We start from the raw sequence: 26,203 nt of genomic DNA, 5'->3' as shown, positions 1-26,203 counted from the left end.
GTGTGAAGTGGCTGGGATAGGCTCTGCAAGGTGAGACACAAGCATACCTCCTGTCAGAGCCCGGCTGTGGGATCATAATGTTGAATGACCTCCTTGGCCTTTGGGTCTGTTCTCATGCTCTTGCAGGCATTTGTGCCATGCAGACCCTCTGCAGTGTGCTCACAATTCACTGGCTATTTTGCTTCAACTACAGCTGCTGAAAGGCCTTCCCAGAGACTTCCTTTAGCAGTCAAACTGTTTAATATTGAGCAGAACCTGTTCACAATTAAACTGTCTCTTGTTCTTGCTGATGTGGCTTCTCCAAGGTTTGTTCCTACTTGACATGCATATAAAATATATCTTTGTGGTCCCCTGGTTTTGCTAGAAGAGTTCTCCAAGCTGTTTTGATCACCCCACCTGACACAGGAGCTGTGGTATGGAGCCTGTTCCAGCCAGAACACTGTCATGCCAGGAACTTGAAACAGTGTTTTGGGGTGATAAAAACTGATTTTGCACTGTCATTGCTTTGCCACAGGGGTTTTCCCATTACAGATCAAGTCCCTAAACGTAAACATTCTGTGGAAAAAAGGGCTCTGATTACACTGACAGCATCTTGGATTGTAACACCCTCTTCTTTTCTGGTCACCTGAGCATTGTATGCTGTGGTTTCATCTGCTTTTACTTATAGAGGCATCAATCAGTGTGAAACTGCATTTTTAGTATAAATGTGTAAATAATATAGGTAGAATACCACACACTATTGTGTGGGGGTTTTGTAATACAAAGATTGTTTTTTTTATGCACAACCCCCTCATGCTTCTAGTTTTTGTGTCTTTGCTGCAGGGTGGAAGTTGAGGGGGTGCTGCATGCTGTGACAGTTGGGCAGGGAACACATGTGGGATGAGATTGGCACTCATGGGGAGCTGGGAAGCACTGTGGCACTTGCATATTTGCCAGATTTCTGGGAAAAAAATATCATTAGTTAAGCAATACTGATATTTAAGCATTCCTCTTCATTTTATAGCCCTACTGATAGGGCCTCTGTGTCAAGCTGTCAGCTGCTGGAGGAAGCTAAGGCATAATTTTTAATGTTTTTTCAGCCATCAAGGTGGCAAAGGCAAAAATATGATTTTCTAAGACACTATCAGGTGCACTCTGCAGAGAATAGGTGGGTTAAGGGTAGGCAGTAGCACAGAATCTCTGGAGTCTTGATTACAGCTTCTGTGGGACAGACTTTTGTCTATATTTAAATTTTAGTAAGGCTAGTGGCTAAAAAGAAATTTCTGACAGAATTTTGGAGCAAACACATCTGGTGCTGGGGTGCACAGTCACTCTTGCCATCTTACCCTGATCACACTGAGCTGAGCTGGGGTCCCAGCTGATATCACTGCATGCATTTATCTCTCCTTAACCCTACTCCTTTCCCTGAAAAAGCCAGCTCAGAAAAAAAAGATCTGTTGCTGAAGGATATGAGGTACTTCAGCTCTTTTCCAAGACATCAAAGCAGGCTCCAGCAATCCAGTTAATGGCAGCTAACATGCTTTGTGTTAATCTGTGCTTGAGCTGTGTGCTGGATGCTGGCCAGGATGTTCAGTCTGTCACATAATAAGAGATTTTGTCATGCTGTTCATTTATTCCTTTTTATCACTCAATTTGGAGACCGGCATTGGTACATGTTGTACTGGAGGGATTTATGTGCTCAATGCCTTGGAGAGGTGTACTTGTTTGTCTTTTCTTGAAGGCAACAAGATGATAACTGACCTCCTTTCAGAAAGATTATGTCTCAAATGTACCAAATACCCAGCTGCTAATATACAAACTACTATTGGGGAGAATTTTTGTTTGGTCTGATAGAATTTCTTGGCTGCAGGAAACTTCTATTATTAAAACTTCTTTTGTTTCAAAACTTAACACAGAAAGCCAGCATTTGTATGTGGTTTATTGAGATGAAATGGTATAATACATGCACATGGAAGAAAGCTGAACATTGTGGCATCAGTATGATAATGTTGCAACAAGAAGTTGATGTTGAAATTAATTTGTAAATATATTTGAACTCATTGAAATGTTTTTCATAATATATTGAGATAAAGTGGGCAAGTTCCTGCAATACACTTCACTCTGGACAAACTATTTCCTATCAACAAATCCACTTCATTTTTTTAACCAGACTACTCGTAGTTCGGGGAGAGTTGCAAGCACTGCCTTAGCCCTGAGCTGTGGCTCTCGATGTTAATCATAAAATCATCACAGAATTACAGATTGGGTTGAAAGAGACCTTACAGATCATCTATTTCCAACCCCCTGCATGGGCAGGGACATGATGGAGGTGATTGAATTGGTAGGATTAACCCATGGCTGAATATGGCAGTGTATAATTCCCCTACTTGGCTACAGTATGAAAATGAAAAGCCAACATAAACTCTGCAAAAGCCGCTCTGGAAATCCAGCAGGAATTATTCCTGTTTCAGCAGTGTATTCATCACTGCACGTGTGGTACCCTGGTCCCGAAATGATGCTCCCGCCCTCACCATGGAGTCCTTGAGCGAAGCTCAGCGAAGAACAACAGAGAGCCTCCTTAAGAGAGAAGAAAGGGGAGGAGAAAGCGTCTCTCTTTGGGTATAGCAACCCCACCTCCCGGTTATTTCATCTTCCTTACAAGGCTAAAGCCAGAAGCTTTCCTCTTCGCCTGGGTCCCTTAAAAGCAGGAGAGCAAACCCCAAGGATCCCGGTGGAGCGCAGCCGGCGTGTGAGGCTGACAGAGACGGGGAAGGAAGCACAGCAGAGCAGGCTGGTGCTCTCCAGAAAAGTGTGACTGTTACCTATGAATCCTAAACCATGTGTCCAGTGATGCAGATCTTCTAAAGAAACATGAAACCAAACCCAAAAAGAAATCACTGAGGGGGAAAAAGTGCAACATGAGAGGTAAATATATTTTTCCTTGGGCAAACTGAAATAACTGGCTGTATTTTGTTTGAAAATCGTCATTGTAAGGTGTCTGAAACTGCAGGCTGAAAAATGCATTTATTAACATCTGAATAGACTGGTCTGACTCTGACTTCAAAAGCAGCACTGGGTTAAAAACTCAAATCAGCAGATGAATTCAGGTGCCTCTGAAGAAATTTTGACATTTCCCTTTAGGCATTCACAACTTAAACTTTTCCAAAAATCTACTTTTATATTTTGCTTTCTCTGCTATTGCTAGATGTTTTCAAGTGGTAATATGCACGTTGCTTTGGGGAAAAAGCGTGGCACAACCAAAACCTGAGAATATGTCTCAGAAAACCATCACCATTGAGGTATTTCAAATGCTTCCATACCCTTGTTCTTGTAATAATGTCATTTCTTCAGAAAGAATAAGCTGAGCTGGAATGTCTGTTGACATCTGGTTGAGGTTTCTGTAACTTGTATACTTGTATTTGGGGTTCTTTTTTTTTTTTTTTTTTTTTAATTTCCAGTTTAATTGAAACAAGCTCAGATCGTCTGCACATTCTATGAAGTGTTTCCATACTCTGGCTGTCTAGTCTCTCGGATGGGTGATTTTAGAGCTGCAACATCTGAATGGGAAAAGAGGGAACACCTTGAGAGTTCCAAACAGCAGCCCTTCTGTGGACCATACTGCCAGGGATAGTCAGTGGCTGAAAGATGCAAGACTTTGCCCCCTGTCTGTAAAATGGATTGAGACAAATATTTTGCAAATGTGATACAACTGACTTCAGCATAAGTGTATTTTTGAGCTTCTGATTTACATCTTTGCAATGCTAGGGGACTTACAGATGCTTTTATTTACCAGCTAAAATGAAAAACTGGGCTGTGGAGAAGAGCTGCTGGGAGCTGTGACAGACCTCGAGGGCAGAGGATTACTAGGTAACTCCTGCAGATTCTCATCGAAGACTTTGGCTCAGCCCTGCAGTCAGCACATGCAGAGCTGTGGGTTCAGCAGCTGAAGATGGAGGTGCTGCGTCGTTCCTCAGTCTTTGCTGCAGAGGTGATGGAGGTTTTTGACAGGTCTCCCACTGACAAAGAGCTTGTGTCCCAAGCCAAGGCTCTCTGCAGAGACTACATAAATTCGAGGCTGATTCAGGCGGGTGTCAGCTGGAGCAAACCTGAGTACAATGCCCCAGTGCCTGGGGGTAAGCTGGCTGAGGTGTCCACCATACTGCTACGACTTGGTAAGTCCTGCTGGGATGGGGGGAGCTCACAATGCGTGGAGCGATTCAGACCAGACTAAGGCTTCTGGAAGAGGCTTTTCATATGATGATACAGAGGTTTTTCTTTGCTTTTGGCATTTAGTTTTGGTTTTTTGTGATTTTCCCTAAACTCCTCCTTTGCTTGAGTTTTCTCAGTCTTTTGGAATACTGCTCAGCACAGGGTTTCTGCAAACTTGCCTTTTATTGAGGACTTGCAGCAGCTCAAAATCACAAAGCAGTCTAAGAAAGCCCAGCAGTAACTGATCCTGTGTGCACAGGTCTCCAGCTGTGTAACAATTCTCACAGTTCTTAGAGCAGTGTTTCTCAGCTGGGCATTTTAACCAGTCTTGCAGTGTTTTCTCCTGAGTGAGTGACTTGATTGCCACAATGCATCTGGCATCTTCTAGGGCACTGCTACCACTGGACTTGGGCTTCAGCAGTAGCTCACCCAGCTTTAATTTGGAGTATCTGCTTAGAAAATGTGTTGCTGGAGATTTTATAAAAACTGCTTTTTAATGACAGTGTGTTTAATTTTCCTTTGTCTACCTTAGTCATTCAGCAAGACCTGAGTTTTCTTGCTTTTTGCTGGAGCAAGAAGGAATTGGTTGATGTTGTGTAGCATACACTGCCAGTCAGTGCCACCCACAGCACAGCAACTATGGGGGCTTCAGGGAGAGCAGTTTGTAGGTCCTGCTTGGAGGCTGTGACATGAAGATATGCTTCAGAGCTTGTACCAGGAGCACCCTCTAAATGTTTTGTTTGGGGTTGTGTAGCATCCTCTGTGCTCAAATCTAGCTGTTTGTCGTTTGGGAACCCAACAACTTTATTCTTGGAAGTTGCTTCCAACATCCCTCTTTGCCTGCAGGGTGGTATATTCGTTCACATCTGGTTGGAAACTACCACCAGCATTTGCATCTGATTTAATTACATCAGAGTTCAAACAGGTCTGGTGAAGTAAGCATTAGCTGGGCCTAACAAAGTCAGGACCAGGGTTGGTGTCCCCACTTTCACCCCTGCATACTGGTTTGATATTATCCCAAGTTTCTTTTTAAGACATAGCTGTGTTTCTTTTAATTGATTTTTTAAAAAATAATAATTCTTTATCACTTTTCTATGCTGATTTTACTTCTGCTTTTGTTTCCAGTGGTTGTTTGGTCTTTGGGGGGATTTTTTTTTTTGTTCTTCTGTCAATCTCACTGTCTATTTGTACTTCCTTTCTTCTCCGCCTGCACTGGGGGTTGAGATTTTTGTCTTTTCAACCCAATCTTCTGTGGGTGGCCAGGAACATGTTAAAGGGCAAGCAGGTGGCGCACTGGATCTGAAGGCGTCTCCTGAATTGTCCAGATGGAAAGATTTGGCTGAAAGTCCCAGGAACTTGGTGCCTTCTCTGAGCAAATCTGGAGAGCACCATGTGGTACCCATGCAACCAGAAAGGTGAGCAGTCCTCCTCATTAAGATGAAGAACAGTTTCTGTCCTATTTCTTTAGAAACTCCACTTGTCACATGGCCCATCCCTTTCTTTTCTTCTTTGCTTCTCTAACTAGCACAAGGCCAGCTGCCATCCAGCCACCTGCCAGGAATGGTAATCCTTAGCCACTTCCTAAGCAGTGCAACAAGCAAGACCAGTTTTTTCCTTCATGAATGCTGAGAAGCCTGTGGAGATGGGAAGTTGGAGTATTTCCTAGCCTAGTTGCACACAGAGATTCTGATGAACTGCCTGGTGGGCCAGCAGAAGTCCTGGGCACAAGCAATACTGTTGGAGATCGTAAGGGAGGGAGACTCCATCAGCTCAGTAAGGCTTAGCAGCTAATTAGGGCAATTAATGAGTCAGACATGGTAAAACCTAATGGTATAGCCCAGTGAGGCTCTCCAGACCAACCTGCTGTGTCTTCACAGGCCTGGTTTATCTAAACTTGTATTTCCTCTGGCCAAGGCCCAGGGAGGTGCCCTTTGACCAGTGCAATGAGCTCCTGCACATGGAAACTGTCACTGCTGCCCTGTTAATTCCTACATAATCACTGGAGGAAGGAGGAGAAGCCCCCAAATTGCTCTAAATGTTGCAAAGTTGGGCATCAGAACAAGGACACTGGAGACCAGCACCAATGGGGTTGCTGGGCTGGGAGGCTCTCCAAGCATGGTAATGCTTTCCTGTGATTTCCTTCCCTGGATGCTCCTGCCTGCCCTGTGTCTTGCTGCTGAACAGGGCATATGTGCCTCCAACCAAACTCTGATCTCATCTGGGGCCTCCAGGCACTGCTTGTTAGAAGCTGTAGCAGTGGCAGGCTACCAAGTGCTGATCCCAGCCTCCTATGCCTCCCTCTCAGCTAACCAGGGCTATCCCCATTTCCTTACATTTACCAGGAAGCCTGTGTGCTGCCTGTGAGGAGAGAACAGCTGTTGAGTAGTCCAAGGAAGGTTTCCTCTTATCAGGGCTGACCATGTGTTGGCAGATTTCCTCTTGCTGTCAAACAGGGACAATCCCACACTCAGAAAGGACAGGGAGAGCTCAGCTGTGAAATTCTGTAGAGCTGGGTTTTGCCTGTGCTGAGTGCCAGATAAATGAATTAAGGATCAGTATCTAATGGCTCTATAACAAGATCCTGATTGCAGTGACATCTTCCTTTTTACCTCTCATAAAAATGAAATTTTGAGGAAGATCAGTTGCCCTCTGGCTGGACCAAGTCACCTGGGTCTTGCAGTAGGATATAAAGCTCTTGGAATAACTCTTCCCAGAACACCCTTGTGCAGAAGAGCACAGTGTGTCCTAAATCTAAGCCAAAAAGGGCTCTCCATGCACAAAGGGCATTGGTCCCATGCAGTGTTTGCATTGTGTCATGTTCCTACAGCAGCTGTGCAACCTTCATTTAATATCTATGAACATCTACAGAGAGAAATCCCTTGGAAGCTTTATTAATATGGCTTTGTTAATTCTACTTTTCAAAAAATGGTTTGTTTTGCTACGAAGGAAAAGCTTTGCTTTTGTTTCCCAAGCTCCATAGCCCAGTCATTTAGGAGGATGTTCTCTGCTTGTCCTTGGTATTTTTGTCTTGGTCTTCTTGGCCTAACACCTCCTGCCATTTCCCAGAAATGGGCAGAAAGCACTCTGGAGGTGAAAGCACATGTCTGTGTGTGTCAGATACCTTGCTTCTGAGCAGCCAGCCATGCAAATGAACATCTCTAACCATTTGGAGGAGAGAAAGAACTCCAGATTGACTCTCAAGTGCCTGTCTGAGCATAAAATAGCTGAGAGTCTCTTTGTTTAATTAATGTTGTGCAGCTCTGGGTGGATCCTTGGCTTTCATCAGCCTTCAGCATTCTTGAGTCTCTCTCTTGCTCTTTAGGCATTTTTGTACAAGCCTGATGGGGTGCTGAGGAAAGGCGTATCTCTCAAAAGCTTACGTGGATGTACATGCCTCCTTCTCACTTGTGAAATAAAATGACAAGGCTTTGCTTATCTGAGGCCTGTCTCCTGTGTTGGAGGAAAGGCAGGCAGCAAGCCTGGGAACAGCATTTATGTCAGGGATTACTGCAGCCAAACCACTGGTACAGGACCACTGCCTGCCTCTGCTCCCTTTGGGAGTCCCAGGGTACAGATGGTAGGGAACTGCATCTAAGCAACCCTAAGCACTTTGCTGCCTGCCTAAACTCAGGTGGAGCTGGGGTTCATCCCTGGAGTAACCCCAGCTGTAATTCCTCCGTGATGAGAGCAGGGCTTGGTGCTGTGCATGCTGACTCTTGGCTGTTTATTTGCAGGGGATGAGCTGGAGTACATTCGCCCCAATGTCTACCGGAATATCGCCCGCCAGCTGAACATCTCGCTGCACTCAGAGACTGTGGTGTCAGACGCCTTCCTGGCAGTGGCTGCACAGATCTTCACTGCAGGTACGGTGCTCACAAACAGGGCTGGGTGGAAAGGAACAGGATGGAGCCACCTCTCTTGGAGAAGGCATCTTTCTGGGATAGCCTGCAAGGTGGGGCCTTGCTTGCTGAAAGAGCTGTGGGCAGTTTGGCAATATGCCCTGCTTTAATGATTTAATGAGAACTCCTCTCTGCTGGCTTCTGGCAGGAAAAATGTCCTGGGTTGTAATATCCTCTCAGTAGGTTCTGTCTCATTCTAGAAGGCACCTCCTGCCCTTCCTTATTACAAGGTGGTTGTTACCTCATTGCATAGGGAGGTCACTCATTCCAAGCTTCTTTGCTCACCATTGGCAGCTGCAGAAGATTCATTGCTTGGGAGCCTCCCTTGTTCCAGCTCATGCTGCAGATGCTGGGAGCCAGAATCAACTCATCACAAGAGAGCTCCTCTCCTCCTGGCTCTCCTCCTTTCCCACAGCAACACCCAGAATTGCGATGGGACCTGCTGCTTTCTCCTTTCTCATGGTGTGGGAGTCTTGGTCCTTAAGGCTGTTCCAAATGAGCAGGTGCTTTGAGATTTCTCCCTGCTTAGATGTGAGTGTTCTGCTGCTTCTGTTAGACTGGTTCCAGAAATAATGGTCAAAAGCAAAAATATATCCTGTGCTGCGTTCAGCTTTTCCTGGAAACAATCCCTGCCCACAACTGGAAAAGCAGCCTGTGGGAACTGAGGGAACAGAAACCTTTTAGAGGGATTGCAGGTTCTGACACTGTTATAGGTTTTCTGCAATGTCTTGTTGTGTTGTGGAAGGGACAATAGATGTTAAAGATTGGAAACAAAACCAAAAAAAGGAAAAAAAACAACAAAGAAAGCAACTTGCTGGCAGCATAGCAACATGAATCCACTGGAAACAATGACAATAGGATGGGAAGTGTCACAGGATACAGGGACTCTTGTCACTTTGGCAATAGTTGCTACAGGTTGGAAGTCCAGGTTTCAGTTGTACTTTCAAATAGGCTACCTCACTCAAAACCTTTTCATCCTCACAATCCACTGTACTTCTTTATCTGGAACCACTGACACTCTGGAGAAGCCCTGACATGCAGAAGGTCTGAAGAGCTGTGGTGGAGAGCTCAGATCCTCCCTAGAATCATAACAGATGGCAAAGTAGATCTCTGAGAGGGACTGCCCAAGCAGGGCTTCTGGCAGTTCGAGCAGGGCAGATTTTATTCCTTGGGTTAGGGAAATTGATGCTGTGTCATTGGAAATGGATGGAACTGGACTGTGTGGCTGGTACAGCAGCCCTCAACAGCCTTTCAGAGCATGCTGGGTCACAGCTTGCCTTTGCACTGGGCTGGCTTCAGAGGGCCTGTGAGCTCAGAAAGCAAGAGCTGGGAAAGTATGGTAGGAATGTCTCAGTGTGGCTGTGTAGAAAGGGAAGGTGCCCTGTCTTGTCACTTAGTGCTGAAAGGTACTGGTGTCAAGGCTTACAGGAAAAAAATGGTCAGGTTGGCAGGCTCAGATGCAATTCACATTGCAGGTGAGTAGGGGATCTTAGATGACTACAGGTGACTGCATTGGGATTGGCCCACCTCCAGAGCTGAAGTGACACAGAGAGCTAAGCCAGGAATGCTGCAGGTCAAGCAGACTGTGTGTGCTGTGATGCTGCATAACCATGATGCTGGGGAGAAAGCCTGCTCCCTCCTGGGAATTCTGCTCTCAGTGTATATTGACAAATTCACGGAGAACTGCATTTTTTTGTTGTTCTTCAGCTTCTCAGCTCAGGAGCCAATTGTGTGTGTAGTTTAAAATTAAAGTAGAAATCATATGCCATAGTTCTAAACCTGAGTTTTCAGGGTATTAGGAATAAAATCTGGACTCAGCCCTCTGAGGCTGACAATGCTGGAGACTTTGGACTCTGTTAACATTGCTGCCCCTCCTCCAGAGCCACCCTGCTGCAGAAATGGCTGGTAGTGTGCTGGGTGCACAGAGGCTGATTCAAACCTTCCCAGAGCTCTCCATTCTCTGTTCTTAATTCTTTCTCATCTGTTCTGGGAGTTGTGTATTTAATTGCTTTTATCAACTTGTTATTGTAATTTCTTCTAGGTAGAAGGTTGCTGAGTGGCAGAGGGATAGGAGCTTGCTGTTTTTTAACATTCCTGGATCTCACTGCAGGCTCAAAACTCAGCATTTAACAATAAATCCAGCAAATTGGAGTTGGCTATGGCAGCCAGACATTCATTCCTTTTTTTTTTTTTTTTTTTTTTCCATAGTTCAGAGAAAAGAGGCTCTTATTGAGCAAAGGAAACCAGACACTGAAGTTCAATCTGAGTTTTCATGCCAATTACCAAATTTATTAAGAAAACAGCTACAGTCTGACACTACAGTGCGTAGACAGCTTGGGGAGCCCCACTAGTCACTTACAATGCTTTTCCAGCAAGGAAGCAGGGAATTTTGACACTTTTTTTGCTGGAGAGGTTTTCTCCTTAATCTTTTACATGTCTGTCTTCCACATTCTGGTCTGGTTTTGCGTCTTCACACTGTTGCTCTGTCTGTGCTCACTTCCTGTCCACACTGTCTACAAGTCCTGACTAAGCCCAAAACTGCCCTGAGGAGCCTGTTTCAATGTCTCTTCTTTCAGTGAAGAAATTTTTACTAATACCCAATCTAAACATCCCCTGATGCAATTTGGGGCCATTTCCTCTTGTCCCATGGCTTGTCATCTGGGAGAAGAGACTTTATGCTCAAGCTGTATTTTGTTCCCCTGTTTCCAAACAACTCATTAGTTATCCAGAGTGAGGAGAGCCCATCTGTGTGGAGACAAGCACTGCAGAGCCCTGATCTGCTTTTGATGGTAAAGGATCTGCAACAGCATCATCTCTGTGATGTTACCACTACTTCTCATGTGTGGTCCAAAGCTGCTCTGTGGGTAGCAGAAGACTTTCCCCTGACTTGAGCAAGCTTTGGTTTGGGGCCTGGCTGAGCTGACATTTACCTTATATTTTAAAACAAATGACAGAAGGAAGAGGTCATTTGGTGGAAAAACAGAAGTAGAAAAGGGAGAGGCATTTTCCTTTCCTAAAGGAAGCTGTTCTGTCCTGTTGGTAAGAGATGTTAGGCATGAGGGGGTTTTAAAAGCTTCCAGCCTGGTTCTTACTGGGTTTGGCTTTTGATCAAGAGTGCCTGGGCTGAAGTGAACCCTGTGTAACAGGAGTGTAGGGTTAATGCTTTCTAGGGAGAAAACACTTTTCCTGCAGGAGCAAATGGATGTAGATGACACCAACCTGATTGGTGCTGTTGACACACTTGAAGGATGGGATGACATCCAGAGGGACCTGGACAAGCTTGAGAAGTAACCCATGAGAATCTCATGAGGTTATGCAAGGCCAAGTACTAATGCTGCATCTCCATCAGGGCAACCTCCAGGATCAGTCCAGGCTGGGGATGAACAGATCAAGAGCAACCCTGGGAGAAGGACTTGGGGGTGCTGTGGTGAGAGAGGGACATGCCCCGGCCCTGGGTACTGGGACCCAGAAACCACCCATGTACTGGGCTGAACCCCCAGCATGGGCAGCAGGGGAGGGAGAGATTCTGCCCCACTCAGACCTGTCTCCAGCCTGAGGGTCCCAACACAGGAAGGACATGAAGGTGCTGGAGTGAGTCCAGAGGAGACACCAAGATGATCAGAGAAGTGATGGAGCAGCTTTGCTGAAAGGAAAGGCTGTGAGAGTGGGGATTGGTCAGCCTGGAGAAGAGAAGCGCCTGGTGACCTAACTGTGGCCTTCAAGTCCCTGAAGGAGCCAACAAGGAAGCTGGACAGAGACTATTTACAAGGGCCTGGAGTGACAGGACAAGGGGGAATGGCTTCATACTAACAGGGAATAGGTATAGATTAGATATTAGGAAAATTTTTTTTCCTAGGAAGGTGAGGCCCTGGCACAGGTTGTCCAGTGAAGCTGTGGCTGCCCCCAGATCCCTGAAAGTGTTCAAAGCCAAGTTGGATGGGGCTTGGAGCAACCTGGGCTAGTGGAAGGTGTCCCTGCCTATCAGAGACAGGAAAAAGTAATCTGTTTTGAGACATCTTAAGGTGTTCGGAATACGTGGTAGGGGGTGGGTCAGACCTTGCTTTGGTGAGATGGTACCTTGGGCCCTGTACCCCCCAACCCTGCAGTGTCTGTCAGCCATGGCACTCTCAAGGGTCAGGGCCCCTAGGATTGCTTGACCCAGTACCTGAGTGTCTGCAAATCCTGCCTGGGAGGAAGGCCCAGGATGGGCCAAAGCTTTCAGAAGCTTGACCACAAGGCAAGCACATTGTCCTTTAACCCTACCTTCAGTTTCTAGAGTTTTACATCACTGGAACCCAGAAGTTGGTAGCTATATGTCTGTTTTTATATATCTTTCCTGTTTTTCTGTTTTTCTGCCTTTCTTCTACTCTTTTCTCATGGAACATGACATTGAATGGGTTTAAAGGTTTTCTATGTTCAGTGTGGTAAGTCTATGCAATGGTAAGTGATGTTATGTTGCATTTATTCTTTTGCTAATGTTCCTTAATTTTCTGTAGTTTGCCAGCAAACTTTCATGTGTTTTTTACCTCTTGAGAATATCTGGCTGGGATTTTCTCCTTTGCATCTATGCAGAGCAAAAGAGCCTTGGTTTTAACCCTGGAATTAAGTAACTGGTATGTAACACTGCCCGTTACAGGGGATTGGAATAAGATGAACTTCCCTTCCAACCCAGACCATTCTGGGTTTCTCTGAAATGCTGTTAGAAATGCATCCTACTGCTCTCTCATAACCTAGGCTTTATGACTTGAGCTTCCTGCCTTGTGCACACCGCTCTCAGCTTTTCTCTCTACCGAAGCCTGTTGTGTCTGGCTGCATTCTCCCAGCTGTTGAAGTGTAGCAGTGGATTGTGTTTCTTTAGGGTCTGATTTGTGAGTGGGACTTTGATGCTGAGTGGAGCAGAAGGAAGTTTATTTGAATAACCTCAGGTAGGTTTATTTGAATAACCCTGAGACTGCACAGTCATGTCTCATGGCTTCTTCATCACTCCCCTGGGGCAGACAAGCTCATATGAGCAGGAACACTTTCAAGAGCATTCCTCTCCTGATAATTCATTTTACCCTGGGCTCAGCAGTGTTTACATACCTTCAGCTCCATGGCTGGCCTAGGGAGTGCAACTTGTATTTCTTATTTCTTATAATGTTTTCTAAGCAGCCCTTCACTTTTTCCATATCCTTTTGTTTCATGTCTGTGAGCAGAAGTTTCTCTCTTTTGGCCATTCCTTTTTGGACCAGCTTTCCCTTCCCTGTTGTTGTTAGCTCCTGTGTATGTTAATCCACTCAGTGGGAAGCTGTGAATGGATTGTCTTGCTTGGTGATGAGTGCCTGTTTTACCCAGTGTGGATGACAGCCAGGCCTTTTGAGGAATTTGGAGCAAGGCAATGTGTTTTTGCTTCTCATGTGCACTGGCCAGATTCAATTCCAGCTCATGCTGAGTTGTATCACACTAGTGTCACTTTGAACCTGGCCTGGATATCCTGGGGGACAGAGGTAATGCCCTCTCAGTAATTGTGCTCCCCTGTCAAGGGAGTCCTTGAGAGGGAAAAGATAATGGAGCTGGTGTCCTGGGAAAGTGCAGAGGAAGGCTGCTGGGGTATGTTCCCCTGCCCTCTCCTGCCTGTGGCTGGATGGTGGCTGGAGCCCTCCTAGGCAGGGGGCCCAGCCACAAGCATGGCTCAGGAGTTGGAGATGCCTGCTCTTCACTCGCTTCCTGCAATATCTAGTGAGAAGAAGAGAATAAACTGCACCCTGCTGTTGTGAGTGAGAAGCCCAGCCTGCTGTCTCCATCTTCTCCCTCCAGCGGTGGCAAGAGGACTTCAGATCAATGGAAATCAGGGAGGGATTTCCTCCTCTCCTGCCCCCATGGACTGACTCTCCTTGTAACAGGAAAGACAGATTGAAGGATTGGTTTGACCTTATGGGCATGCTCTGGAGAGAGGATGTGACCCCTGAGCCCTCCACATCCATCACCATTATAAGAGTTTACCAAGAACTCGCTCTCTTTCTGCTGTGAAAGGGAGAGGGGCTCTCTCCATGTGCCAGGGAAGAACTCACCTCGTGCAAGTCCTGCAGCAGGTACCACTATGGAACAATCTTGGCAGGGAAGCTGGAGCTGAAGGGCTTCTTCTCAATCCTCTCTGGACTGACATGTCTTAGAGCAAACTGCTTTCCTGTGTGCTGGGGAAGTCATGGGTCTCTTGAGCCTCTATCTTTCACAGGTTGTGGATGCATTTTTCTTTGAAAAAGATATTTCTTTCTTTTTTATTTGAAAAGCAAAACTTGGGTTCAAAACAAAGTTAGCCAAGACTGGAGCTGTCTTTTTGTACCAGAGTGACTTTGGTCCTGTCAGTCTTTGTTACTGCCATGTAAATATCTCAGAGCTAATGGACTTGCTTCAGATATTTGGAGTGCTGTCAGCAAAAGCTTGGAAATAAGCCAGTAAACTCTTCTCTGGAATTTTGAGTAACTTTTGTTATGTAACACAAGATGCAAGGAACCACATTTCTGCAGGGATGGAGAACTGTAAAACTGACTTATACTAAAGCTGAATATAAGCCAGCTGAGGCTCTGGTCCTGAACATATAATCAGCAAGGAGTGTAACCCCTTAAAGGCTCTGTCATTAGGTAGAACTGTATTGACCTGCACTTGGACAGCCTCTTTCTTGCAGGGAGAACCCCTCTGTCTAGTTTTCTGTGTTTTATCATAGCCTCTTCCTGGCTTATTCTGCTGGCTGTCATGGTGACACATAATGTGAGAAAGGCAGATAAATAGTGTGAATGCCAAACAGGCAGTGAACTTCCTGAGTGACAGCACTGGTGTCAGGGACATTGCAGGGTCTGCTCAGCAAACAAAACCTAAAGAAGAACAGTCATTTAGCTACATTAATAACTTCCTCTGATCTTACAGATAGTTCTGGGGAAGGACAGAGTATCACAGAGGATTTCAGCTAATGCTGTTACTGTTGCTGCAGAGCCTCACAAAAGGTTCATCTGCAGATTTTATCTTACATTAGTAATGAAAAATGTTCTTTTTTTTAACACTGAATGGATTTTCTTCAGTGTAACAAGGTATTTCTGTGGCTAACATTTGAATAGTTCCTCTAAAGTTTAGTTCTTTTTTTCTATTTAAGGAAAAGAAAAACAAGCAATTCCTAAAAGTGTTAGTGTGAATGTCCCTTTTGAAACACCAAGTGTAAGAATTATGGAAATGCTCTGAAACCTGCATGTTTTCTAAAGAAATATATAGGGCATTCTGCTGCAATGAGAACTGCTGTGAGGAGGCTGGAGCTCCATCCCAGAGCTGACACAGGCTACCTGGGGATCTGAGAGTGCAATGAAGGAAAGAGGGAGACCTTACCCCATTTAAATTGTATTTTCTCTTGCTGAACACATCCAGTTTTCTAATGGTGTGTTTAACCCCTCTGGATCCATAGATCTAGTATTGCACACATCTTTTCATCCTCTCACCTGTTTTCTTTCTTGCAGTAACCCTGTGAGAACAATTCTGTGTGGTTTTTAAATGTTGGAACTTCACCAGGCTTCCAACTATGTTCAGGAGAGCCTTTGGACAGATTCCATGGAGACCCAACACTGTAAAATACTTCACAATATGCTTGATAAATATGGGTATTAGAGATAATAAAGAATGGGGGGGATATGCCATTGTGCAGAGGTAGTTCTGCATGGGAGCGAAAGGGTTGTGTTTCCAGGTCACTGGTCCTGAGAAAAGCCTGATGAGGGGCAGCTGACTGCAGTGTTTGAGCATGAAGGATTTATGCCCAGTGGTGTTGGTTAAGGTGCAGAGGACCCCTGGGAGGTTGGCTGGTACCAAGACCTGAGTTCCTGTGCTTGTCACTAACACCAACAGGAAGATGACTACTGCTGGGACAAATTCTGTGGAGTGCTTGCTGCAGGCAGGTCAGCCTGGCAGGAAGACTGTCTTCTGGGAGATTAGATAACTGACTGACTCTCCACCCCTGCACTCTCTTCAGTGGGGTAGCACAGGCAGTGTTAAGCAGGCAGTGGCCAAATTCTTGAAGCTACCTCTTTTTCAGGTGGAGACTGAGGTCTAGTCCTTACATAAAGAGGACACCAGTCCTTATGAGTACAAGTGGAGGGGTAGGCACTCTGTTCTCTGGTGAGCAGCAGCATGACCCAAGGGAATGGCACGAGGCTGTCATGGCAGTTAGATTGGATATTAGGGAAATGTTCTTCCCCAGAGGGTGCTGGGGCACTGAACAGGCACACCAGGGAATGTCATGGCCCCAGGGCTGCCAGAGCTCCAGAAGCGTCATGGCCCCAGGCTCTCAGGCACAGGGTGGGATTGTTAGGGGCCTGTGCAGGGCTAGGAGCTGGTCTCAATGATCCTTGTGAGTCTATCCAGCTCAGGATTCTATGACTTCTCTCTTCCAACTATGATTCTGTGAACCATCTTGGCCCTGTAACTTTACCTCCCTTTGCTGCTTTTGTGTCATTATAGAACTGAAGATTTTTATCTTGTATGCTTTGAGCGTCACATTTGAACAGTGATTAGAAAAAAAACAAATGCTTTGTCCAAGGGTGTTTAAGCTTTATGTTGAAGACAAAAGCCCCAGGTTGTTCAAACTATTTGAATTCTATCACCTCCTATGCAGCATCTGCATGGCTGAGAGCTAGTGGTAATACAAAACATTGTGGTGCACATCTTCCCTATCTCGATGGTGTCTTTGGGCTGCTTTTTTCCCAAAGCTGTGCAGCCAGTGCTGAGAGGCAATCAAACCATACCAAGGCCAGATTAATTCATTCTGCCTCTCTGTGTGGAGCGTTTTCCCTCATTCTCGTCCTTTACTATTTCTTTTCCCCCATGAGGAGAGCATAGAGAACTGTGGCTGTGCGCAGGCAACATGCGCACATGTAATGAAGCAGAGTCATTTCCTTTGATTATTCAAGACTGAACTGTATGTGTGTGTAGATATGAATGGGCTTTTTTCTTTTCACAGGCATAACGTGGGGCAAGGTGGTGTCCCTCTACGCCGTGGCAGCTGGGCTGGCGGTGGACTGCGTGCGGCACGCGCAGCCAGCCATGGTTCACACCATCGTTGACTGCCTGGGAGAGTTTGTCCGCAAGACCTTGGTGACATGGCTGAAAAGGAGAGGAGGCTGGGTAAGAAATGCTGTCTCACTGAATTTGTTTCTGCATGTCCAGACTAGAAAAGAGCCCAGTTGATGAGAGTGCGCTCTCTGCAGCTTTATGCAGAAAAAGGCTGTGGGAGATTCTCTTTCACAATGCTGTGGCCACCTCAATTCCACTTACACCTGCGCTAGTCTTATATAACTCTGTTACTGCCTCATGGTCCTATCCTCAAAAACATCAGTTATTCTTGTCCTCAGCTTTCTGCATAGCTGAGACATAACAATTCAATCCTGACCCACCAGCACCTGTTGTGTTCCTGATCTTCTCCAGAGCTAATAGCCAGTCATAGGAGGACACTATAGGGGTCATTCCTGTGAGGGTCCTGCCATAGATTTCCCAGAAAAGCTGTGGTTGCTCCATCCCTGGAAGGGTTCCAGGCCAAGCTGGATGGGGCTTGGAGCAGGCTGAATTTAGAGGAAGGTGTCCCTGCACATGGTAATGGGTGGGACTGGGTGATCTTTAAGGTCTTTTCCAACCCAAACCATTCTTTGATTCTGTGATGCTCTTGGTCAGCTGTTTTCTACAAACTGGCAAAAAATAAGGCCTGCCATCTTGATTCTCATTTCACGTCTAAGCACTGGATTTTCAGTGTGAGCATTGGTTCCTGTGGAGGATTGTTCATAAGGAGAACTTTATTTTGGTGCTGTGGCATAGCTAGACACCTTTCCAGTGGCTTCCCCAGCTAACTGGAGAGACTGGCTGGCTGTGTTAGTGGCTGGCAGATGGGTGATGTGTGTATGTACCAGGTTCCATGTGCCTGTCTAGCAGGGACACAGACAGTCCTTGGATCCTCTCATGTGCTGCTGGGTAGATGCTACTTGGGCAAAATATTGCCCTATGGCACCACTCAGTTCATAGGACATCTTATTCCCAAGGCAGGCACTCTTTCCAGACTGAGGCACAGTAGCAAATTCCCTTTTCCAAGAGGTGAAGTTTATTCCTAAGCCATTAGGAAATAGTCAGGCTCCTCACCCATACAGATCTGGAGAGAGGGGGGTGTCTTTTTCGAAACTGAATATTGCTCCTTTATGCTGAGACTTCCCAACCATGTCAGTAGCTGGTTCAGTTCCCTGATTTCTTCAGGAATGTGAAGAATCGGGAAAGTATCACTGTTGAGATTTTGGATCCCTTGCACTTAATAAGTACCAATCCTACCTTAAATCATCCCTGCCCTCTCTAAAACTGGGTCACCTTGAGGCCAGCTGACTCAGGGAACTGTTTGGTTGGGCTAAAAGGAACCTTTTATTTGAATGCCCTGATCTGTTTCATTTTGCATTCCAAAAATTAATTGTGCCAAAGCAAGTGAAGAGGATATCCTGGGATTAAGTAACACTGTTCCTGCCTGTGAATGCCAGTCCCTGCCTCAGTATCATTTGAGGCTTGCTTTAACTGCATACCTGTAGAGCTGCTTGAAATGTATTCTCTGAAACATTTTCTGAGATCTAGTTTCATTAAAACAGAAATGTTTTGTAGGAATGTATCTCTTTCTAGTTTCCAACTATTTTTTTCTTTGTTTTGGTAAAACTTGCATGCTCTGATAAGTTAACATCTTGTTTTAATTTTTGTATTGCTTCATTAGAGTTCCAAACAGAGTGTTTGGTTAATTCCAAAAGGATATTTTGGACAATTTTTTGCATAGCAAACAAGCTGCAAAACCCATCATCAGACCAGCACTGGTTCTGTGAGGAGCTAAGTCCACCACTGGCTCCTTCTGCCATGTCTTCATGCCATCTTAAATGGGCAGGACATTCTTACTGGAGCTGGCTAAATCCATGCTGATTGCTCTTGGGATCTGGCCCTAAGGAAGGTAAACCAACTTCACTGCCCCCAGTCAAGCACAGGACTGAAGGCTGCTGGGTTCTGATACAGCCAATTTCCAACACCCTTATCAGCAGCTCTGGGCTGTGGAAAGGAAATCCTTTCCCTCTAGAAACAAAGGAAAGTCTGGGAAAAAGCTGCTAATCGCATCTTGTGCTGTGCCTCCCTGAATGCTCTTCCTCTTGATCTAAGCACTTCAGCAAGGAATTTCCCAGCCTTGTTCACTCATGGGCCAGACCAAACAGCTCTTTGGTGGAACCCTCTCACCCACTGCCAGGCCTAGCTTGTGTTGGTTTGTCCTGGCATGCCATCCTTGTTCACATGGACCTCATCTCTTACACATCAGCCTGGGATGAGGCTGCCAGGAGTAACCCACATGCCCTGAGCTGGTCCAGGAAAGACAACATGGAGGCTATGGAAAGGCATTTGAAATTCTCCATTCAGCAGCAGGTTCCCATGCTGCTTCCATAGGGTGGAGAAGACTGCAGAACCCAATGCAAACCTCACAGGAAGAGCAAGAAAGAACCTTGGAGACATCATTTCTTCCTGAAAAGAGTTTGCAGTCTCAGTAGTGGCTTTACGGTAGAATAAAAAGATTTAATTTTTTTAGCAGCTTTTGCTACAAAGCAGTGTATGTGACTTGAATTTGTTTGAATAATTAACATCGAACATCAAACTGCCATTGCAACAGTTTATCAGTGCCTGACAAGGCAAAAAGCCTTAAGTAGCTTTGAAGTTTTCAATTCCACTGCCTTATCAGATAAGCTTGATTTGGATAACAACAGCTAAGACAATTATTAAACAGGTGAGCAATTTTGCTTATCTAAGCAAGCCCCATACAAATTTCTAAGTACTTCTGAGTGCAGCTCCTCTTGGTTAGAGCAGTGAGGTCGTTGCCTTTGGGAGAACATAGCAGGGCTTTAAGGAGTTCACCTTTTCTCACCTGGCAGTTAACCCTCTACAGCTGTAATCAACCCAGCGTGTATGGGCCTTGTTCTGGCTCACATGAGGCACTAAAGTCTATTAGAGCTTATATTTCTCAAGGATAAGGTACCCTAACATGTGTGTTCAGACAGGTAACTGCATGCCATGACTTCTCTCAACTAAAGGGACAGTTTGACACAACTGTGTTTTAAACATGACCCCATGCAGGTTGCTAGAATCTGACAGGTTGAATCAGTTCAGACTATTTTCAAATGCAAGTAGGGTGAGTGTGCTAAGCATCACTGGAAGTATTCCAGTGTAAGGAGACCCACCTTGCTTTCCTCCACAATACAGATCAAGTACCTGTAGCCACTGGGACCACCTTGCAGCACCTTCTGGTAACTGTCTTGGCTCTGCTTGCTATGTTTGCTTGTGTTTTTTAGCCATAGGCAGCACCATTTCCACTCCTTGGTGCTGACTCAGCTCTCTCCTGCTCTCCTGTTTCTTCCCATCATTGCATGCTCTCTATTCCTTCCTTCTGCAGTCTCATCTTGTCAGTTATTCATGGGCTTTGCTTCTCCTGATGCTCCCAGGAGATCAGCAATGTGGTGAAGTGCACCGTGCCAGCCTTCTAGACATGGTAAACAAGGAACTGCTGGAACACATGGGAGGCTGCTGCCAGCAGAGCTTTGGTCTGTAGGCGATGGTAGGGTTGTTTTGTGTGGCTGTTCTCACTAACTAGACTCTGGGATTTGTCCCTTCAGCCCCCTTTTCCATCTAATGATGACCAAAGTTGGTCAGGCAAGGCTCATGCATGTCTTGAGCACAAGCAGAGGAGTAGAGAAGATTATTGGAGCATTCATCATCTCTTATGTTCTGTTTTGGGGAGGAACACCTCAGGGTTGAGAGTCTCACTTGTCTGTGCTTGGTCAATGAGAGACTTATGTCAGAAGGTAAATTTGGAGGATTGCTGAGCTAAGCTTGTAAAAAAAAAAAGACTTTTGGGACTGTGAACCCTTCCTTGTGATGTGATTATTGTTCCCATTTCCACCCAAAAGCTGATTCTGAAAACCATATGGGGTTGATGTGCCAGCAGTGCACCCTCTGTTATACAACCACAGTCCACATCTTGTGCTGGGCTTGAGTTTAACCAAAACTCAGTTATAGCAAAACTTTTAATTTTGATTCTTGCAACAGAAAATTCATTTTTCTCTCTACCTCTGTCCTGTTCACTTCACCTTCTCAATATTTTCCATTTTCTCCTTCCCATGCCAGCTGAGAGAGAGCCTATTTCTATCAGTTTGACAGGGTGGTTTTTTTGGTTTTGATTTTTTTTAATCATCACAGGCCAGCTTGTCTTGTTGATATTTGAAACCAGCTGCCCAAGTGATATTTAAATCTGGCCCACACATCTGGGAGGCATCTCTGCTGGCATATATATTTCCACAAACAAAGCTACAAGCATGCATTGCTTTAGATTTAAATTGGGGGATGGCTTACTTGAATGTCTTCCAAAGAAAGCATTAAGGCAAGAGAAAACGTACAAGCAACCTGAGCTGATATTAAACAGGACAACCTCTGGGAAGCATCTGGCTTTACAGAAAAGGATGGGAATGCTGATAACTGCTAAGGCTTCCTAGACCTTTTAAACAGGGAAAGAAAGTTGTATTTAGTTATCCAAAATGGTAAGTGCTGGATAATCTTCCTGTAGCATTTCTTTCCCCAGGGGTGGATGAAGAGGGGACACTTTGCCTTATTGGTGGGAAATTAAGAAAGTGTATTCTGCAGGGCTCTGGAGCCTGATTTAATAACTTTCAGAGTGTGGAAGTGTCAGAGCCAACATCTGGTGCTGCAGCAGCGGTGATGCTTGTGGGGCTGGGACAGCCTGCAGAAGTGGCTGACCTGGGCATCTCTCTCTGACGATCTCTCTTCCCTCCTCATTAGGCAGACATCACAAAATGTGTGGTGAATACTGATCCCAGCCTTCGCTCCCACTGGCTCGTGGCTGCTGTTTGCAGTTTTGGTCACTTCCTCAAGGCCATCTTCTTCGTCCTGCTGCCTGAGAGATGAGTCTGAGTTGTCAAGCACAGCTCCCTTGCCCCATCTTCTCTCCCACTCCAGAAGCAACCAGAAGTAACTGGAGAAGTAATTCCAGACTGGTAATGAAAATCTCTGAAGAGGAGGAAGAGAAGAACTGGGACAAAAAAATAAAAAGGCTGCTCTCCCATCAAGTGAGAGCAGATGATCAACCATGGTCTCCTATTTGCAGCCACACGAGCCTCTTTCACCATTAATCCTTCCAAGAATCTTGTTTCCCTGGGTAACTTGCATGTGTGGCCTAGATGTAGCTGGTCCCTGGGCACGCTGATGGCAGCTGTGTGCGGTGTGGGACTGTCAGATGGCTGCTCCTTACGGCTGTGTTGCATGCTTATGCTAGCACCAGGCAGAGGGGAAGAGGAAGGGAATATTATTTGAAATGGGATTAGAAAGTAGGAGAGGGGAAGAGTCCCTCCTTCACTCCATGTGATTTCCCTTTCAGTCCTCAGACTTGCCTTGTATTGATTCTTGTTGTCACATTTGTGCTTAAACTTCATCTCCTCCTTTATCCCTAACTCACTTGCTGGGCTCTGCCCCAGCAGAGCATGGTGGGTTTTTAACAAGATAAAACCAAATAATCTGTCAACAGTTGATTCTCCGTGACATGTCTTGGAGATTGGTCTGAGTAGCTGTGAGGGCCAGGATGAGAGGGCAAAGTGTGTTTTGTTGACCCCTCTCACTGCACTCACCCAGTCAAACAGGAGAGCAAGGGGCAATGTCTTCAAGCAACAACTTGAGATGGAATTTCATCATGAAAAAAACTGGTTTTTCCCCTGAGATTCTGTCAGAGCTAAGCATGTAAGTAGGAAAGGCTGGGGGGCACAGGCATAAATAGAGAAGCAGTAAGTGAACAAGCTGGCATGGTAAAAGCAGTGAGCTGTGCTGAAAATAGCTGATGTATGTTTCTCCTTTAATCTCTTTCAAGTACAATTCCTAGTCTTCTTTGTGGCAAACAATAAAGGAAAATAAGTGGTATTTCACTACTGCAAAGGTTATTGTATTTGTTTCCAGACCAGAGTTAACAATTCCAAAAAAGGCCAGAACTGTGCAGAGACAAACACTCCAACCATGCTAAAAATACTTCAGCTTTTCCCCTGGTAGAGCATGTTAACATGTTAAAAGTACAACTTGCCCGGTTCATGCCTGGAATTTAACCCATGTTGTCGCCATGTCAGAAACATGCTGTTTCTACCAACAGATGCAGGGTTTCCCTGACATCATCAGGGAAAGGCTGTGGAGCTTCTGCTCTGCCAAAGCTTTCTGGAGACTCCCTGCTCAGTACCCTGCTCCCTAAAGTGTGGCACTAGGCACAGAAAAAAAACCGAGGATTAAGAACATATGGGACTCTAAGAGGGTTTTTTTTTGTATTTTTTCCCTGATTTCCCTCCCAAACATTTACAGGGGCTTTTACTCTCCCTCCAGGAGTTACAAAGGGGTCTGAGAATAAAGCAAAACCTTTACTTTTGGGTACTATCTGTGGGCCAGGTCTGTACTTACAGTTAGTGCTGTGCTCTGACCAGCAGAAACCCTAGCAGAGGATGTGTAGGAGTTAGATCCTTGCACATTCCTGATTTTTCTGCCTTTTGCACTTTGGCTGATGCCTTGGCAAGTAAGGGCCGGGCCCAACTTTACCCCTAGTGCTACACCCCCAGTGAAGAGTGCTGTGCCAGTTTGGTCTAGGAGTACATTTTCAGTAGTAAAGCAATTCTTGAGGATTAAAGCCCTTCAAGTGCAACCTCTCCCATTCCGAGTCTTTCAGCAGAAACACTCACTGGGAAGGAGAGAGCCTCCCATTCCACATCAGAGCTGTGTGCTGCCTTGGACAGTGTCTGGGGAGACTTTGGGCTGGGTTATACCGATGAGGTTGCCAATGTAGATGCAGCTGATGGTGCCATGAAGTTGGGGCATTTTTATGTGAGTAAAGCTTGCATCAGTTCCCCAGATAAAACCAAATTGTCAGAGGAATGTTCAAATTATTTTTAATTTCCTGATATATTGATATTAGGGGTTTTGCTGGCATCACTTACTGTTAGGATTTTCTTCCTTAGATTCTTGGTAGATCTGGCTATGGAAATTTAGAGCGGATACAGAATACAGGGGGAACTACACTAACCATCTTTGAGCAGCAGAGAGAGGATCCCTTCCAGTCTGCAACAGAGGCACTAAAAGCTTTACAATCCATAGCAGGTTGGGTACAGATTTGTTGTCCTAAAGGAGCTGGTGGAAAAGAAGACTTTGGATTTCTGGAAATACCCTGGCTGTGTGCAGACTTTGACTTGGACAGTTTCACAGGTCATCAAGTCCAGCTTGCCTTGTATCTCATGGAGTGAAAGGGAGTTACTGGAGCAGCAGTTTGACACTGGGACTGGCAAGACCTGTCTCAATTTAGATGCTGTTTTGAAATTTAATACTTAAGGCTATGGTTGTTGGGGTTTTTTTCAGTAAACAAGTGATATCAGGGGATCTATTAAGGAACATGAAGAGTTAAATGCATAATTAAGTGGATTTAACAAGAAGATAATGACAAGCCAAATAAAGCAGCATTGCTGGAAAGGAATGTGTGTGGGTGGGAAGGGGATTACAAGAGGCAGACAAAGGCTCAGCCTGGAAACTGCTGATAATGAAGAGATGGTGGAGCTCCCCTCGAATAGGTTTCAGACTTCTCTGGCTTCTGTCTGTGTTCTTGCATTTAGTAGTCTGCAAAATCAATACCAGAGCTGAAGTGTGCTGCTCACCTTTCACTTGGTGTTAAAGGAGGGTCCTTCAACCCTCCTCACTTCTGTAATAATCCATCACCACCAGCCTCATCACCAAAATAAACAACAAAGCAAAAAAATTGCACACACTGCGGTGCATTTAAGAACTGACAGTATTGAGCATGATACAGACAAGTGTTTATGTCGTGTTCAGTCCTATCTGTAATATTTAGTCATTTTGGAGTACTTCCAGGGGTCCTTTACAATCTCAGCTATTCTGGGGCTCTGTGATTTTTCTATTCCCTCTTCTCTTTTCACCAGTCCTACCTGATGGGAGACATCAGGGTTGGTTGTTTGTCACCCTAATAAACATTTTCCTTTTAAATGATTGCTGAAGGTCCTAGGAGTAGATCTAATTCATTTAGTTGTTAAAGAAAACCAAGAGAAAAACAAGTACCAAAGTTAGTACTATTGTGCTCCTCCATACCAAAAGCCTGTCTGTTGTTCCTCTTCTAGCATCAAAAACTGAAAACCCCCAAACTATCCACCTCATTCTTTTCCCCCAATGTTCCCAACTATATGCTTGAGAAATCTGCTTGTAGTAAAAGCTGCCTTCATTTTTTTTAAGCTGTTTTCCACACACTGAATGTTCTAAGTGAGACTTACAAGCTGTCTTGAGGGGGCTGGTCCCTGTCCATAGTGACCTTTCAATCCACTGCCCGGTTTCATCCCCTTCTGCTGAAGGTCAACAGTCATGATGGCAGGGGACAAACTTCCTCTCAGCACAGAGAGACTACTGCTCACCCTGTTAGGCACTCACAGAATCCAGCCAAGCTTTAGCTGTCTCCTGCCTTTCTGTCCCACCAGAAAAACTGGAGGTTCAGGGAATATGTGAGGAAAGGTTAGGTGGTGGCATGGGAGGTGCTTTGGGAGAAGCAGGAGGAGGAAGAAAGGGTTGGATGGAGGTGGGGAAATGGCATCTTAAGTATTTTTGCAGCTGTGGAATGTTTTGCAGAGGAGAGTTTTTCCTCTGGTTACAGCAGAGCCTGGAGGAACCTGAGCCTCATTTTGCCTTTGTTCACTTGCTCCACTAAGGATTATCCCACCATCCTCCCCCTCCAACACCAACCTCATTCTGTGTTTCTTTGTAGTGACCCTACATTCAGTCAACAGAAATATCTTTATCACAAAGGAGGGAAGCAGAAAAGCCCACTTGGCTTGGGAGTTTCAGTGATAAGCCTTTGAGAAATGCTTATCATTTCCTAGACATGGCCTTTGCCCAGCCACAGCCTGACTTGTGCCTCTCCCATAACAGACACCCACAGCAGGTTCACCTTCTTCAAAGCAACTACAGAAAGTGATCTCAGTCTCAAAGCCAATGTCACCTTTGTTCATGCACTGCTTTTTCTCCTG

At 45.4% G+C, this 26,203-nt stretch overlaps 1 protein-coding gene across 4 annotated transcripts; it reads left to right on the top strand.

The window, feature by feature from the left end:
• The first annotated feature begins 728 nt into the window (after positions 1 to 728).
• Positions 729 to 23,084, top strand: BOK (BCL2 family apoptosis regulator BOK). Of its 4 annotated transcripts, XM_033516670.1 has the most exons (8): positions 729 to 2,904; positions 3,773 to 3,846; positions 3,988 to 4,151; positions 5,413 to 5,603; positions 5,714 to 5,751; positions 7,923 to 8,051; positions 17,062 to 17,225; positions 21,942 to 23,084. In XM_033516670.1, exons 3-8 carry the CDS (start codon positions 4,095 to 4,097, stop codon positions 22,065 to 22,067), a joined length of 705 nt encoding a protein of 234 aa, XP_033372561.1. In that variant the 5' UTR covers positions 729 to 2,904; positions 3,773 to 3,846; positions 3,988 to 4,094; the 3' UTR covers positions 22,068 to 23,084. The 4 variants fall into 4 exon arrangements, with proteins under 4 accessions (XP_033372561.1, XP_015493404.1, XP_018863362.1 ...); XM_015637918.3 differs by lacking the exons at positions 5,413 to 5,603; positions 5,714 to 5,751 and having other exon boundaries at positions 949 to 2,904; positions 3,773 to 4,151; XM_019007817.2 differs by lacking the exons at positions 729 to 2,904; positions 3,773 to 3,846; positions 3,988 to 4,151; positions 5,413 to 5,603; positions 5,714 to 5,751 and adding an exon at positions 5,758 to 5,961.
• Positions 23,085 to 26,203: the final 3,119 nt, after the last annotated feature.

Source organism: Parus major, chromosome 9 (genome assembly GCF_001522545.3).
Source record: "Parus major isolate Abel chromosome 9, Parus_major1.1, whole genome shotgun sequence".
Taxonomy (NCBI): domain Eukaryota; kingdom Metazoa; phylum Chordata; class Aves; order Passeriformes; family Paridae; genus Parus; species Parus major.
This window is presented reverse-complemented; position numbering and strand designations above follow the sequence as displayed.

Excerpts from the sequence above, each read along its gene's own strand:
- BOK (XM_033516670.1), top strand. The coding sequence starts at position 4,095 with ATGCCCCAGTGCCTGGGGGTAAGCTGGCTGAGGTGTCCACCATACTGC. Across the intron at positions 5,604-5,713 it reads GTACCCATGCAACCAGAAAG|CACAAGGCCAGCTGCCATCC; the intron begins GTGAGCAGTCCT and ends TTCTCTAACTAG. Across the intron at positions 5,752-7,922 it reads CCAGCCACCTGCCAGGAATG|GGGATGAGCTGGAGTACATT; the intron begins GTAATCCTTAGC and ends GTTTATTTGCAG.